At 41.4% G+C, this 16,857-nt stretch overlaps 1 protein-coding gene across 4 annotated transcripts in view; it reads right to left on the reverse strand.

Moving 5' to 3' along the window:
- mipol1 (mirror-image polydactyly 1) overlaps window positions 1-16,857 on the reverse strand; it is a 57,881-nt gene that overhangs the window by 35,313 nt on the left and 5,711 nt on the right. For 3 of the 4 annotated variants that reach the window (XM_066693979.1, XM_066693980.1, XM_066693981.1), the window contains 3 exons: window positions 4,824-4,923; window positions 3,408-3,487; window positions 518-788 (listed from right to left, as the gene is read on the reverse strand). In XM_066693979.1, the coding sequence (XP_066550076.1) occupies window positions 518-788; window positions 3,408-3,487; window positions 4,824-4,923 (451 nt within the window). The remainder of the gene's footprint in view (window positions 1-517; window positions 789-3,407; window positions 3,488-4,823; window positions 4,924-16,857) is intronic. The other variant, XM_066693982.1, reaches the window with a different exon arrangement.

Consider the following 16,857-nt stretch of genomic DNA (forward strand, 5'->3'; position numbering starts at 1 on the left):
GACCTACTTCTTAAAATGCCAATTCAGAAGAACTGGATTTCATCTCGGAGCAAAGGAGACACATTCCTGTGGGTACAAGAGGCAACCTGCCTCACCCCCCCCACACAGGCACAAAACAGGTCTCTTCCTAATTTGATTAATATGTAACTCAATGCTGGGAAATTCAGTACTGCACAAGGTCACACAAGCCTGAAGTTATAGCCTCTGAGAAACACAGGCAAGGTGATCCTGAGATTCTCCCTACTGGCTACTTTTAAAGCGTTTGTGATGTCATTCCTCTCACAGAGAACTGTACCAACGCATAGACTGATCTTTTCGATTCCTTTTGTAGCCTAACACCCTGCAAATTCACCTTTTGTGTGTGCGTGCGTGTTTTCCATCACACAAGGTGTGTACACTCTCCCATATACAGATATTACTTTTATTGTTTGTGCTTGCATGAGTTTTGATCTTTACGTTAATGTTTCCCTTTGTTTATCTGTGAAGAAATCAGACCCTTCTTCATGGTCTCACTCACCCTGCCTTGTTCTGCGGCGAAGGGGAGAGGTTCCGCCTGGGAGGCAGGACAGCGTTGCGCCCCTCCGAACCCTCGGGGCTCTGGGCAGGTGGTCTCCTGCGCTTGCTCTCCAGCGAGTCCTCCGGGTCCTCCCAGGGCTGCTCTGGCTCGAAAGGACCCTGTTCTGCTTGGCTTAGGTGTCCCGCTCCCTCAGACATCTCTCCTTTGTTTCTTGGCAGATGCGTCAGTGCTCTCTCTCCCGGCTCTCTGGAGGTTTGACAATCGTCACTCTCTGGAAGACAGAAAGCTTTATTAAATACCACATATTTTATGGGTTCATTCCTTAGATCATGCAGTATAATGTTCTGAATAATGTTAAAATCTAAAAGACCATTTAATTCCAACAAATGCATTTTGACAGAGAATAAAGTGACACTGTTAATAAGCAAAGCCACAGGATGGTTCACAGACTCTGACCTATGCAGGATAAAAACAAATACTTAAAGCCGAACATTTGCCAGGCTCATTTTGCGAAGGAAACACACACACACACCAAAAACAAAAAAACAACCATGAAATATAACTGCACAAATATATAAAAAGTCTCGTTTTCCTTTTCCACTCATTGTCAGCTGCTTAAGAAGAGTCAAAACAGAGTTATGTCAGCATAAAACACAGACATTCAATTGGCCAAGGAAGAAGACAAACATGCCTTCTGTAAATATTTCGGTTGAGAGACATGCCTGAGAGAACTGGTGCGAGGCGAACGCCAGCGTCTTATTCTCTGGCATGCTCTCTGCGGCCTCTCCGAGCTGCTAATTTGGAGCGGACACATTTTTGGCTCCCTACGTTACCACCGATCTCTGTGAACGCCAGCCAGCGACACATGCGTTGCACTTCACTAATAATGACAGGAATAATAATAAACGCGGGAACGGGAACAGTTACAGAAATGTCACTGCGGCACACACTGAAAAAAGGCAGATATTCAAGCACGCGATTCGTAATAAGCGCTTACCTTTCTCTGCTTTTAATCTAGATTCCCACAAATCCCAGAAAGGGGTTTTAAATCGCTCACCCTTGACCGTACCAAACTCCTTTAATAAAATAATAATATAGTCACACAGATCGCCGATGGAAAGAGTCGGCCGCATTCACCGTGCATTTATTCATGTAAACAACGCCTGGAGAAAATCTAACCCACTAAGCATTGCCAGTACGACCAAATTCTCCAGCTTAGCACCGACAATTATTTTGCAAAAGGTCAGGTTTTGAACTAGAGAGCAGGGAGGTCTGACACATAGCTTTGTTGCTAGGGATCTGCACTGTGGATTGTTGCAGCCATTTATTAGTATTCTCCGTAAGGCCCACCAGAGCAAACACCAAATTCAACCATGAATAATAAAATGAAATGCACTTATATAACCCCTTTGTCGTTCGGCAAATATGGGACTTTTTAGATACATTGTTCCTAAACCTGGGTTACTCCTTTAATTTTTTCTCCCTCTGCACAATGCTTTCCCTCCCGACCGCGGGGGCCACCGTTTAATCTGACACTAGAGTGGCCATTTCCTATGGGAAAGGCAAGGTGATCCGGAGATTCTCCCTCCCCACACACACACACACACACAAGAAAGAAAAGGAAGAAAGACAATCTTAGATCTCGCATCTCACAATCAAGATGCTTTCTGCGAGACTCAAGTCAAGTCAGACTGGGCTGGAGACCAATCCTGAACCCCGTCTCTCGCTCTCCTCTCGATGGCAAAAACTACACGGGGTTTTCATCAAATGTCACACATTAATAATACCGCAGGCGTCATTAAAAACTGTTTGGCTAGCGGGCTTGAAGTGTTTAAGCAATAGCCCAAATGTATATTTGTGCTGAGCAGCAGAATAAATTTACATACCAGCAGCGACTGATGAAGGATGGGTAAATATTCTGTTTATCTCTCATTGTCATTCCATGCAGTTTGTCTAAATACAGGGTTTGCCATATCATTACTGCTTAGGTAAAGTTATTAGATGGCAGGCTAACACCATGACCAGAGGTGATTTACACATGTAAACAAATGTTTATGTATCTCAAAAAAACAGCGCTACAACAACAGAGAGCGGGTAAACACCGGGGCACTTCTCACAATCTTTCCCAGTTTAGATGGTCAGATGTGTTTCCGCAGGAGGAGAGGAGGGCAGCGTGTTCGGGTTTTGAATGCGGGGGAGAATAGACACGGCTATAAAATGTGTCCATGTTTTGCTTATATCTGTTTAGGTAAGAGAGGCCGTGGAGCAACAGTAAATCGGACGCATCACCAAGTTAAACTAACTACATATAAATAGAATAATTTATCCTCACAATGCCACAATCTCTTATTCTTTCGAGCAGGGGGAGAGTGTGGTAGAGTCCAGTGGAATTGAAATGGAGAGATCAGAAGAAGGCGAGGCAGAGGAGGAGGAGGGCAAGAAGTGGAGAGCAGATTTGGGAAGGTTAAGTTTGAGATGATGCTCGTGCATCCCGGAGGAGAGACAGCAGAGAGACGGGAAGTGAGGCGAGAGGGGATGAGGGCGTCAGAAGAGGGAAAAGACAGGAAGACCTGGGCATCATCTGCGGAGACGTGGTGGGAGAACCAATGGGAAGAGATGAGGCGAAATTCACATGAACTATTATGCATTTCAAGCAGGAAAAAAAGCTTTTAAATTATACCCTACTAGATACTGGCTAAAATTAGACCAAATGAAGATAATAAAACAAAGAAACCAAATTGTACCAACGTATGGTGTTGATTCTCTCTCAGACCCTTCGATAAGCATTAAAGGCGATCAAAAGCACACCTAGAAAATATCAGCAAAAAGCAAACAAAGCCTCTCTTTGTGGTGAAACCCTTCAGTATTTCTGCCCTTTAAAATCACCGACCTGCTGCTGGATGTTCAGTTTGTTCTCTCGAGCCTGTTTGACCGAGAGGTGAATTAGAGTCAACGTACCGCTTTGGAGAACTGAAATAAAACACACAAAATAAAACAATCGTCTAAAAACTGGCTGAATAATATTATAAATTATATATAATATACAAGTTAAAACATATCTAATTAACTCATGGTTAACATATGCAATGATTGGAGATTTTGACATAAATAAACAACCTCTGTTATCCGACTGAATACTAATCAATATCTTTCTTTGAGCGGACATCTTTATTGTGGGTTTTCAATAAAGCTGACCACACCCAGACTTGAGGAAAAAGAAAGTCATGAATAATAATAAATTGGTGTAAATACACTCAATTCCAGGAGATGTTCGCTTTAAAAGAAGCGTCATTGTCTCCTCGTCTGAAGGAGACCCGAGACCCCCAGCCCCACACATCGGTCAACTGGCTCCCCCCCTCCGGCTGACCCAGGTAGTCAGGCCAGAGCGCTGCAAATAAACAAGGGCTTAGGGGATCTGGAGACACCATGCCCCAGCCGTGGTCTCCGGGCTGCGGAGGACACCACCTACAGACACCAGCGCTCCTCCGGGCCGCGACAGACGTGCCATCCCTGCACCAGAGCCGAGGAGCAGCCGGGCCGGGGGTTAACGGTCAGCCAGGTGGTCTATTAAACGTGCGTTCGGACAAGAATGCAGACAGCAAACAATTGGATGTAGGATGTTACAGTAAAGGCGCTTTTGAACGTTCTGCTCTTCAAATAATGTTATAGCCTTGTAAATCCTATTGCATCCTAACGGACACCAACTCCTACAACAGTCAGAAGCCACTAGCCATTCAAACTACCATCCTGCGTGCTTAAAACTAATTTGAGTTCCATTATATAGCCACAATGTAACTGTGTATTAGCTTGGGGTTACATCCAGATATAGAGTCACACTATTTATAGTTCTGTTCCAGGTCAAGCTTTCATCCAGGTTTCTAAATTAAAATGACATTCAACGTCAAATTAGTTTCTCTCTCACGTCATATACAAATAATTAATATTTCACTTTGGTTTACATTTAAAGGCTTGGAGGGGAGGAGAGAAAATAGACAATATAGTCTTTCAATTCCCAGGGCTGATTTGTGTAATTAAATTGGGGAGGGGTACATGGGATCAGACTATCAAAACCCGCTATCGAGAGTCGAGTCACTACAGACTCCCTGACATTTAATCACACCGTTATGACAGTGGCATATCCACAGTGGGAAGCTTGTGGCTATAGCTTTTATTGGATGAAATTGACCGCACACTAAATAAAACATGTTTAATATACATTTTTCCACTCTGACACATTAAGAGAGTTTATTCTGTATGAAACAGTCAAGTGAGCACAAAGAGAGAATGACAAACAAGGTCTCTTTACCTGAGATCCCGGTTACTGGCTTCTATTATTGTCTCTCTGCACTGGTGTTTTATAGGAGCAGGCAATCTGTGTTTCAGTTCCTCATTTACCTTGGGATTAGCTGAAAACATATGGGATTATTTTTAATTTCAGAGAAAATACATTTCAACGCTGCCACTGTATATTGCTTAAAAAAAAAGGTTAGTATTAATTATAGCCTTCCAATATGTTCATATGAAGAATCTGAGTAAAGCGCTCTTTAATAACCTCCAGAGTATTAAACATACAAAAAAACAAGACAGGCAGCCTTAATTTGCCTGGCGAAATTGTGATTTAAATCATAATTTTATCCCCCCCTAATGTACAGTCATTCTACCTCACCATTTACCCAGCTAATGAATGCCAGCAATTAACAAAACGTAATCCCATTGCGCAATCATTTTAATGCTTTTAGCACTCAGAAAAGTAAACACCGAATTAATACTGCTCAAGCCATATCAGATCCTTGTTATCAGCAAGCAATTAAAGTTCAGCTCCTCAGGTGTAATTAAATGATTGGAATGATTTAGTTCCATAAATGCAAGTTAATTCGTAAGCAAGCAACAAATAGACTGGGAGCAATTACAAGAAACATTGACATTTGCAGCAGAGCCTGTTGCTTTGCCTGGGAACGGTGCAGGAGAAGACTGCCCTCTTGTGGCGGTCTTTCATAGTAAACTAACAGTAATGCTGTGAAACAATTAAAAGCATACATCAACGGTCAATACAGAGCATGCATCAACGGTCAATACAGAGCATGCATCAACGGTCAATACAGCGCATGCATCAACGGTCAATACAGAGCATGCATCAATGGTCAATACAGAGCATGCATCAACGGTCAATACAGAGCATGCATCAACGGTCAATACAGAGCATACATCAACGGTCAATACAGAGCATGCATCAACGGTCAATACAGAGCATGCATCAACGGTCAATACAACTCTTCATAAATCAGCTTTAAGGGTTGTGTTTGCACAGTTCAAGCTAGAGGCTCTCTGCCATCACTTATCATGGATACACATTTTCATTAATAAACTGCAACTTCTACCCTCAACCTAATGATAGTTTATATTAACATAAAAGAGTGAGAAAAATATATATGTCCTTGTGGAAACATGACTATCCTGTATGATCGGCATTTACACACAAGCATATTTCAATATTTAAACTTTATAGTTAATGTTTTGAGTCACAGTTTATGTTTTGGTAGCAGATGGATTTTTCATTGATATCATTGAAAATAAACTGACATTTTAATGTCTAAGACAGTGATAGATTTACTAGATAATACAACTGAATGTCTATACAATATAGGAGACTCTAACAATACAGCTGTAAAAAGGACGTGACTAAAAATAAAGCTCCAATGCTTCCAATTTGTCAAGTATTTTAAGTATAATTTCAAAGATGACTTTTCAGAACAAAAACAAAATATCTTTCACCAAATCTCTACATACAATTTACATACACTGAGGATTGTCAGAAATGAAAAAAATTGTAAAATAATTATACAATTGCTGCACATTTGGTAATATTTCACTGTATTACATTGCAATTATAACGTGACTATCAGTTTTCTTCTATCGTATGTGACTCTTTTTGCAGGACGATTGCACTTTAAAAACATTGACAGTGTTGCTTTAACAAACTCTTAAATCAATATGTATTTTGGGAGGGGCAAATTCAATCTGTCAAGTCACAGACAGGATCAGTGTGGTGATCTGCTCCAATGCCCCAGACATGCACCGCTCCTCTCCGGTGCTGCAGCTCAGCTGTGAGCGCAGGGCTGTGATCTGGGTGTCGGAGGGCAGATGCCAGGATTATCTCATCGCCAGCTTCTATGCCAGCCTGCACCGGCTTCAGGAAGCACAGCCAAGTATGAAGAGATGGAAAACCCTATTTTTCTGGGCACAAACCCCTCGTGACTCCATTAAGTCCCATCCAATTGCACTTCACAAACAGGCATTATTGTTTTTAAAAGCAAAAAGACAGATACATGTATAGAGAGAAACCAGCCTTCATTGCATTCCTGCACTGTCCTTATAAACCTTATAATTCTCTCAATAAAGTGGTGCCAGTTCACGGCTAAGTATATATAAATCATCCCTGAGAGAAAATAAATCACTTAGTAATCTCTTATGAAAGACAAATGTTGGAAAGAGGAAACCTTGACAGCTAGTGTGTGTCTGTAAGTCTGTGTGTGTTTGTGTGTTTTGTTTAATTATTATGACCATGCTTGTAAAGAAATAACTGCATAAAACACCACAAAAAAGGCAGATTTTAGCGCTGTGACCTCACTCTTCTCTTTGGACTTGTACTTCAATACCAAATCAGCTTTCTAATAGACACCCTAACCAGCTCTGTGATTCGGGACCTCTCTGCGCCTTCAATGGACATCATTCACCCAGGGATGTGATAGTTGTAAGCCAGTTTTAAAGAGAACAACCCCATCCGATGTCAAAAATGCTAATATTAGTTTGAAGTCAGTTTGGCCGGCTCAAGGGGTCTCGGAACCCATTGTCTGGCTTAAAATAAAAATTTAATTTACTTGTTGGAATTTGGCGACTGTGAAGCCACTATCAGCTACTAGGTTTCACGACAAAGGGATGTGAAGAATGGAGACGTCCAAAAGCCTGTGGTTTCTGTCTTTATGGAGATCCATTGAATAGGAGCAGTGGGGGCTGATTAACCCACGACCCCCAGGATAATTCAACCATAAACTGGACACGACGCAGTGGCAGCTCGGGACGGGCAGATTTCAACATGTCCTACAAATGTCCACTGTGTTCCTCCAGTTAGTATTTAATAGTGTCTTATATAGGAGGACCTCTGCCTGTATCTAAAGTGAAATGCAATTAAAATAATCAAATACAGCCGTTAAAAAAACAGAACATAAACATGTATTCATTGCAAGAGAGACAAATCCGAGAAAGTAACCTTTTTTTCCTCTCTCCGTATGTTCTCAAAATGATACAGTTCTTTAAATGTACACAACAGAGGTAAAAATCATTACATCCCAACCAGTATCAAGCGTTTATTTATCGCAGGCATACAGGGAGAAAAGCATTACCCATTTACTGAGCACAACGTTTGCTTGTTAAAACCACTATATCCCTCATTTCAAACTTTCCTCACTTTTCTTTGTCCTTTACTGTCTTTCTGCGATTTTCATATTCCAGCCTTGTAGACTTTAAGCTAATTGCCTCCGTAGGCTGCTTATTATTCATGTACAATTATTGCAGCGTAATGTGTTTAAATCCTTTTAAATGACCATTCATGCGTCTCTGCGCTTTAACATGCCTTTGAAGTCTGTCAGAGATAGAATTTTTTTTTAAAGAAAGTTCTAATTCCAATTTCGGTCGACCAATACTGGATTTCCATTCCCCCTAATATAAACTAAATTCCATTAATTTTTTAAGCTGCATTTAATAAATTCGCTCAGTGAAAGTTTCTAGATTCCACAGTCTGTCATTTGTATTCCAGCTGACTTTATGAATATTAATAACAGTGTTATCCTGATTAAATGGGCTTCACACAAAATCCCTACGAATCCTGAAGCTCAGCCTTCTCATTTTCCTTATTCTTTATGAATTTTTATTCAGACATTAATCTGGCGAAAAACTTAAAACAGGTTTAATTGTACCCTGTGCTTGCATTTCACAGGAAAATGCTGATTTGAATTTATTTTATGTATGTAAATAGATTTTCACTCAGGATCTAAAACTGTATTACTTCGGGGCACCTGCTGGCTCCCTTTTATACGCCACTAAAATTGTATAATAATTATAAGCAGGTCGTGCTCGAGTCAGAGGTGAAACCCAGAGAGCCTCGTCCTTGTCCCAAGATGTGGTATTTCTTTCATTTACATAAATAAAGCAATCTATTTTCATTATGAATGTTACATTTATAAAGAACACAGCAGTTTCATTACTTTGTTTCCATTTTTCTGTTTCTCCTGCCTTTTATTCAGTCTTTGGATGAGATTTCATTTTTATAACTATGTATAGTTTAATAGATGACCAAGAAGTAAAGAAGCTACAGACAGAAGTTATGACTGTGGGATATGACTGCACCTAATCCCAAATGATTGCTCCTGCGCACTTAAACAACGATCAGTCTTCGTGTGATATGTGGAAAAACCGAGGGCGAGGAACAATTAGTTCACTTCAAATAACGTCACGAAGTACTATACATGGACACTGGACTGAGGGAGCTTAAATTACACTGTGGGCAGAAGTTATTTCAAAAGGAAACCTAAATCCCAACACTGTACAGTCTTACTGGACAGAGACACTTCTTAGTGGCCAGTTTTCCAAGAGAACAGTTGTGTGGCAAACAGGCGACTGGGTTACACAGTGTAATACAGGTATCTTCTCTATTCTTGAGACCCATAGGTGTTTCATGGATTCATTTAATTGTGGTCTAAGGTCTCCATTCTTCAGTCCAATTGTGTATTTGCTTTGTCTTCTTGGTTTTCCCCCCCAAGCCATTTTATCAGTTATGGAGTTAGCAAGAGGTGATCTTTTTAAGATCCGGTAACTGACAGGATTTTACTGATTGCATGCAAATCTGAGATATGTTAAGACTGCCAAAAATGTTAACTGAAAAACAAATAAACACGTTCGACCACAAACGCTGACGACGGCAGGCTGGCAAAGGAAAGACGCCGTACACTGAAGAAGAGGACTCTTTTCTCAGCGAGGAGGTGTTTATGTAAGATGTAACTGTTGCATTTAAAACTGAACCATACAGTTCTGCCAAACTGGTTTTTCAACCGCTGCCGTTTACAGTTAAAGGAGAAAGAAGAGAAAAAAACACCCCAGAAAGAATTTATTCACAGCCTAATCTTGTGGTGAAATGGTGAATCTTTTAAATCCCCATTCACAAAACTGCAATATGCAGGCATACACAGTACTGTGTGATCTTTTCCGTACCAATGAAACACAAAGAGTCAAAGGTGAGCTGCCACTGGTTTATAGAAATTATACCTAATGCAGACGAATATTGCCTAGTCAACGTGAAAACAGGAAGTCACATGACTGCCGGACAGTGCATGCATTGTCACACAAGGTCAGCAGGGCCAGACACACTAGAGATCGATTTCATGTACCTTATGACAGCGCAAAGTGAATGGGTTATCCATAGTAAAGATACGATCTCCTTCTAAACTGAATAACTGGGGAGGATTGCATTACAGGTGGAATAGAACCAAATGGTGTTTGTTTATTCAAAGCAATTTCCTGTCCAATGAAAAGCACAAAAAGAAAAAGCAAGCATCTGGACTGCTGTACAAAGTAGTGTCCCAGTCAAGTGCTCCCTGCATACTCCTCTCTCCTAGACCAATTCATATTTCATGGACAAAAGTGTTGACTGACAGAATTCGGTGACATTCTCGGATTGACAAGAGCACGCTCTCCCTTTGATCTGGTTTGTGTTAAATATGAAGCTGGAAAAAACCTGCCTTCCGACAACCTTCCTTCCCCTAAAACTAAACTAATTATTTCTCACCCTTGACCTTAACGGATCAGTCAATTAAAACAGAGACTGAAGAGATCTGGTGGCGCTATCTCGGATCTATTACACAGACAATAAAGATGATGAGACGCGCTGATCCACTCGCATTAACGGGAGGTGCAGTGAAATGACCTGCGAATCATGGGATGAGTGCTTAATTTTCTGCGGATCCAGCTAATTTCCAGTTTTATAGGCATGAAATCCAGGCGCCTTTTTCTGATGCAGGGAAGCTATTCCATTTGCACGCGGCAGCTGCTTAGTCTGAATAACTTAGTGCAACCGCTACCTCCTGCCGTCAAAGCAAGATCGGGCCCTGCATATCTTATCTGACAAATCTCGCACTCAGCGTCTAATGCAGGAACGGAACTGGGGGGCTTGCTTTATTGTACAGCGAGCGTCAACACGACAATCCACGTTTTTCACCTTTTAGCGGTAAAGCGGCGATAGGACCACATTTCTGAAGAAAAGCCAGGAGGTGAAATACCTCTAAGAAGTCTTTAACAACTTACCAAATGTAACGGCTTATTTATCCCTTTCAGAACCTTTTTCTGTACTTATATTATTAATTAAAAGAATTCTTAGCATCGCAGTCACAAAAACTATTAAAATACAAATTTTCAGGGCATCCAACGTAAGGGTTTGAAACGTTCTCCGTCTGTGGCAGGCACACAACTCTGTACATCTTTAATATTGATATCATAACTCGCTTTTCCTCCAGCAAACAGTGACTCTGCACATTGGCATCCTAGTTTGGGAAAGATCTCTCCCGAAAAAACAGTCATCTGCTCCCCACAGCCCGGCAGTAAAACCACATTCTGGTTCTTGTCATTTCCATGGTCTGTTTTCTGAAACAGAGATTTTGCCATATCCAAAAGCAAACAGCTTTGTCAAACCTTGGTATCATGGTGTCACCCATCATTTTCTGTTAGACATATGTCAGCTGTTAGGAGGATACTGCTTGAGAATTAAATTATACAAAAAATAAAAGATTCACGGAGAAAAAGGAAAATGTGAATCTCTGAAGGAAAAACTCTCCATTCTGCCGATCCCAACTTGCGGAATAAGCTTTCCTAGTGAACAACACAGCAGCTAGGATTCATTTATAGCCTTATATATTCATTATAGCATCCTGAATATTGTGTAACTCAAATCAAGTGGTGACCAGGAGTAAAGTATTCTTGAAATATACAAAATTAAACCAGTTATAAAGCATGTGGGTAATTTGCAGTGTATTTGCACCTTAGTTTATCAACTAAAAAATCCTGGCATCAAAGTGGAAAAACACTAATAAAAATCAATTTTCCTCTCAGGGCAAAATAACTTTTAAATGCTTGATGTGAAAATATAAAAATCAGGCTCTCTTATTAAAATATATTTTTATTTCTTGGCAGATACCCTTATCCAGGGCAACTTACAAAATATGAGCACAATATATAATTAATTCAAATATATAATTAATTTACTTAATCCTGAAAACATTCCAAATAATAATAATAATAATAATAATAGTAAGAAAAATGCGATTTTCACTTCCACTCGCCAACTTAATTATAAAATAATCCAGTCACTTCTAATACTTTTACCGCAAAATCGTTCACAACATATCGACTGTGCCTGTCAAAACAGTCTCGCGATTGAAGCAAAGTCTTGTCAACTAAGCTAACAACTGAGCAAATACAGTAAAGATAATTTGATTTATAATTAATACTGCGCACGTCTACTTTTACATACGTGCATAAGTTACATCATGAATAATTACCACCCGTGCTTGTGATGAACTCGGGCGGTACTTTGAAATAAAAAGAAAATGGGTTAATGAAGACGCAATCATTCATAACAACAGTATTATATTTTATATCAGAAAGTAAGTAGAGAAAGTTCGACTGTAGGGACTGTCAAAAACAATGCACAACTGATCTTATTAATTATTATCCTATTAATTGGCCCATGTTGGTGGCCACTTGCTCTTTCTAAACTGGAGATTTAGGTGTACAATTATAGTTGACTAGGGAAAACAAAGTGGAAATCTACTGATATGAATTCATCTTTTCTTTTTTAATACAGACTAAATGTAATCCCTTAAATCACAGGCAACTGCTCTGTTGAAACTCTGATAGTGTTTTTTAAAAGATCAAAGTGATAGATATTAAGTTTTTCATTATCCCCGCGGCACTCTGAAGAGATTTCGGGAAGGCTGAGCGGGTAAACTGTGTGTAAACACCCCGTCGATACTGCACAAATGGAAGGTTAAGAGTACAAATCATCTATCAAGGTTTCATTGTAACAGAAAAGGCAAATTAAGTAAGAATTCGTGACACATGCCTGGAATTTGTATGATTCACTGTCAAACACTGCACTATTGTGGCTTTCAAGAGGGAATAATTGGCCGGGTGGAGCTGCAACGCTTTCAAGGAGAGGTCAGCGAAGGTTCATGTTTTGTTTTTCAGCTTCACCTTTAAGAACGCATTTTCGCTTTACCCAGCTAACCGAAATCCGTTGGCCGCGTTCCCGAAGTCACCGAGCGTTCTAGCGATTCATCATCATCGTCATCCGGGGGAGTTCATGCCTTCAGTGCTCTCTGCGAGGTCTTACGTGATCGTTTAAATCCTCCAGCTGTCATTCACCTCCTCCTGGCAAGTCTCTCCTACCCAGATTTCACCCTGGGAGCCGCTCGGAGGAATATGACAGCCTGGACTGACAGAGAGACGACAACATAGCTGCACCGCATCAGACTGGTGCCAAACGTGCAAAACTGAGCGAGGGGGACCCTTTTGCTGGTTATTACCCCTCAAAACCACACTCCGTCCAGCACCTGATGGTTAATGTCCAATAATCCCGTCGAGACAACAATAAAGACATTAATAATTAACTTTAGTCACCATAAACCAAACCGCCAGCTAACGAAAACATGCTTTGCTGTAGTTGATGTATCTTGTTTTGGTCTGAAATTAAAAGATGTGGCGCAATTGATTACACCTGGGTAGCTGGCATTCCCATCTGGCATTTTCCCTTTGTTGGGCTAATCCCTTCTTAAAATGCCTTTTTATTGTGTGTGTGCGTGTTTGTGTAAACTTTGCGTTGAACAGGAACCCCAGCAGAAGAGAGCATCCTTCAAAGGGGACGCAGGTGCTGCATGCTTCGACCTGTCACAGTGCGGCGAGGGAGAGACAAAAGATGCCGTTCTCAAGTAACCAGTCTGCAAACATTCCCCAATTCCTTCTTGACAGAACCAAGCACGGTGCAACTCTTTAATTAGGACGAGACTGAGGGGCTGGACTGTCGGACAGGAAGTGGTCATGAAGTGGTCCCCGTTATTTATAGGGAAGCTGGACAGAAAGGATAGTAGAGTGCAATTGAGCACATGGTCAAACTGACCCCAAATGTGGCCCATAATTGACAACACATAGAAACAGACTCAGATATTGCAATCACCCAAGATCTTCCACACACTTCCCTATGCTTCTCTGTAGACACAATTTTGGATTGCTTACCAAGTTGCCACTAAAATGTGAGCTTTTGAACATCGCCAGTTTGCAAAGCATCTTGCCTGTGACAAATTTGCATAATACGTAGTACTTAAGGACACGTAATTACAAAGATACATAACACGGCGTCCGAATTAGAGCAGAAAAGGACAAATTAAACCAATCAGTGCTATTGTTAACAGTTCCTTCTGTTTGAGAATTAGTCACAGCAGTAAACGTTTGAATTGCTCCTTATTTAAACACATCTGTGGTTCAGCACGGAGGCAGGCCTGTTTATTTTCCGCTCTAAATCGTTGGTGAACCACAGGTAGCCTGGAATCGGAGTTCGGTGGTGATTAGCGAGATGATGTTGATCAAAAGGCAGCCGGGACAGCACGAACCCCCGAATTGTATAACTGTTAATCCAGATAATTATCCAGTATGAGATCTCATCTAGTTTGCCTATTAGCTCAGCTTCCTGCTTATATAATCCATTTTCCCACTGGAGTCTGCATTGCTGGTGGAAAGCTTTTAAATAATAACAACCGGAAACACAGAGTAACCTGTCAATTTTAGTCAGACAAGGGTTTGTCTTGGACACACAACATATTGGTCTTTCTTCCCCCCAAGTTTCTTTTATTAAGAATGGGAGGAAAAAAAGAAGAGTTATTTCACGTCTTTCCAAGAAGGTATATTCCTGGCACTGTTAGGCTGGTTTCATGAGCACAACCAATCCTTTTTGCCCACATGTGTTTGTGAAGAAAGTCCAAGCGGTCAAGTCCACAGGAAGACCGGCTTGGCATCCAGACACCATTTCCTGTTCTTTCAGTCCTTCACCGACAGCCACACTCTCACCTCCATCGAAAAAAAACTCATAACAAGGTACCGATTTCTCCAAAAAAACACCTGAGACGGGGCTTTATCTGATGGGCCACGTGAATGATGCTTAAAGTCAGCATCTCTGCATATCAAAATGCTAAACAATAACACATCACTAGAACAAGTCCTTTAATAGACACAGAGAGGCCGTGTCCATCAGTCTTGGGATTTGTCCCTCATTAGAACCTAAGAAACGGCCCGGTTCTGCCCAGCTCGGACCCGTTTTGTTTTGTGACACCAGGAGGAACGTTAGGGGAGAAACATTTCCATAGCCAGGAGATGAGACCACCGAGAGAGAACACAAACCATATTAAAACCATGATTAAGTATTAACATTCCCAGACATACTGGTATCAATAAAGGAATATTAGAAGAATAATTTGTATGTTTTTCATTTTTATAAAACAATAATCTATTTAACCATAGCAGTCTGGCCAACAAGTTAGCTCAGAAAGGCATTTCATTCATACTTGACCGCAGCTGATGTCGAAGCCTCTCACAGCTGAGCCGGGAACAATAACAGGTCAAGGGTGAAGTATTTAAAGTCTAAGTCAGCTGCATCACAATCCTGCCTGCTGAACTGTATAAGAAACAAACAATATCTCACTGCACTGAGGAGACCCTTCGGAAAGCTCTCCGGCACTTAGACCTCCTCACTCACAGCTGCCAACGGCCACGCCAGAGGGTTTACGGGACTGAGAAGCAACCCACAAGCACCCGTGGGACAGGTTTACTCAAAACGAGACGTTTCAGTGTCTGTCGTGCATTCCTCGGATTAGACTGGAAACGTTCCCTCTCTGGTACGAATTTACGATCAAGACGCACGAGAGTCAGGGACAGCAAGAGTGGGGGTTCGTTGGAGGAAGACGTGTCCATTAAAGACCATGACAAGCTGCTGTCTGTGTCTGGAGGGGAGATGAGCCACAGCCTCTTTTAGTATATTTTACACACACAGGCCTGTATAATACATACTGACAGTAATTAGAATATGCTGGCACGTGGGTGACGAATCCGGACCACAGATTAACGACAAACATTTCCTTGTACTGGAATTCTGTATCTCTGGAACCGGGGTGGTCTTATTCAGAGGTTTAAACAGGGGCAGCAGAGTGCGTCTTGTTTTAAGAGGACTTAAGAATTCATTGGAAGAGCCGCTAATGACGAATTAACTTCATTCATTAATTGAAGCGGATCAGAGCTCATCCGCACACAAAGACACTGCTGATGAGGTTAATAACGGCGCACAGAAATCACCCTCCCAGCTACAGCAGACATCATCGGCAGGACGAAGGTGTCTCAAAGCCCAGTGCCGCCCAGCGCCTGCAAGAATACGTACGAATCCGCTGTTTATCTTTCGGGTCCTGAAACCGTAGACTTCAGGCATGAGTGACAGTGTTTGTCTTTCTGTGCGGATTAGGCCGGTGAGTGATGCGGGGGGACGGAGCCAACAGGATCTGGGCTAGGATGTGCTCACAGCGCTGTGTGGAGATGGAGCTCCGGTGACACGTGGGGCGTGGTGCCCGAGGCCACCCTGACAGGACACACGCGGGGAAGGATCCGGTTTGGCGTTTAGGGTGAACGACAGCACAAGGATGTGGAGGCAAACTATATTCAAGGCATGAAAATAACTGATGAAGGAGATAGTGCATGTTTTAGTGGTTTTGTGTTAAAGACAAAGAGGACAAAGTAGGAGAAGACACTGAATATCTGATTGCTTTAGGATACTTTCTCTCTATTACTGTTGCTACAAGGAGCCCAGAAACTAATTTGCAAGAAGCAACATTTGCATATAAACCACAGAGGGCTTTGGCAACAAACCGTGCGATTCTTTTTAAATCGCTTTAGCCGTTTCACGACCCTGGAATGAATGTCTGTGCTCCTTCTATTTTGATACCGTTTTATAATCAACTTCACCTCTCTCTCTTTTCATCTTTAGTGTTTATTCTACCCATGTCAAAGAAATTGTGTATTTCCACCACTGAAGCACTTTACACAGAGTCCCATCCTGATATATTTGTCTGACTACTTTTGGTGGGAAACAAAAGACACAAACATCCGCTTGTGTGTCAGATTAATTCAGGTTTATATATTAAAGATTATGATGTTTATGGCCCATATATTCCCCTTCACAGGATACAAATGTACCTGATCCT

This window comes from Amia ocellicauda, chromosome 21 (assembly GCF_036373705.1).
Source record: "Amia ocellicauda isolate fAmiCal2 chromosome 21, fAmiCal2.hap1, whole genome shotgun sequence".
In the NCBI taxonomy this organism is placed as follows: domain Eukaryota; kingdom Metazoa; phylum Chordata; class Actinopteri; order Amiiformes; family Amiidae; genus Amia; species Amia ocellicauda.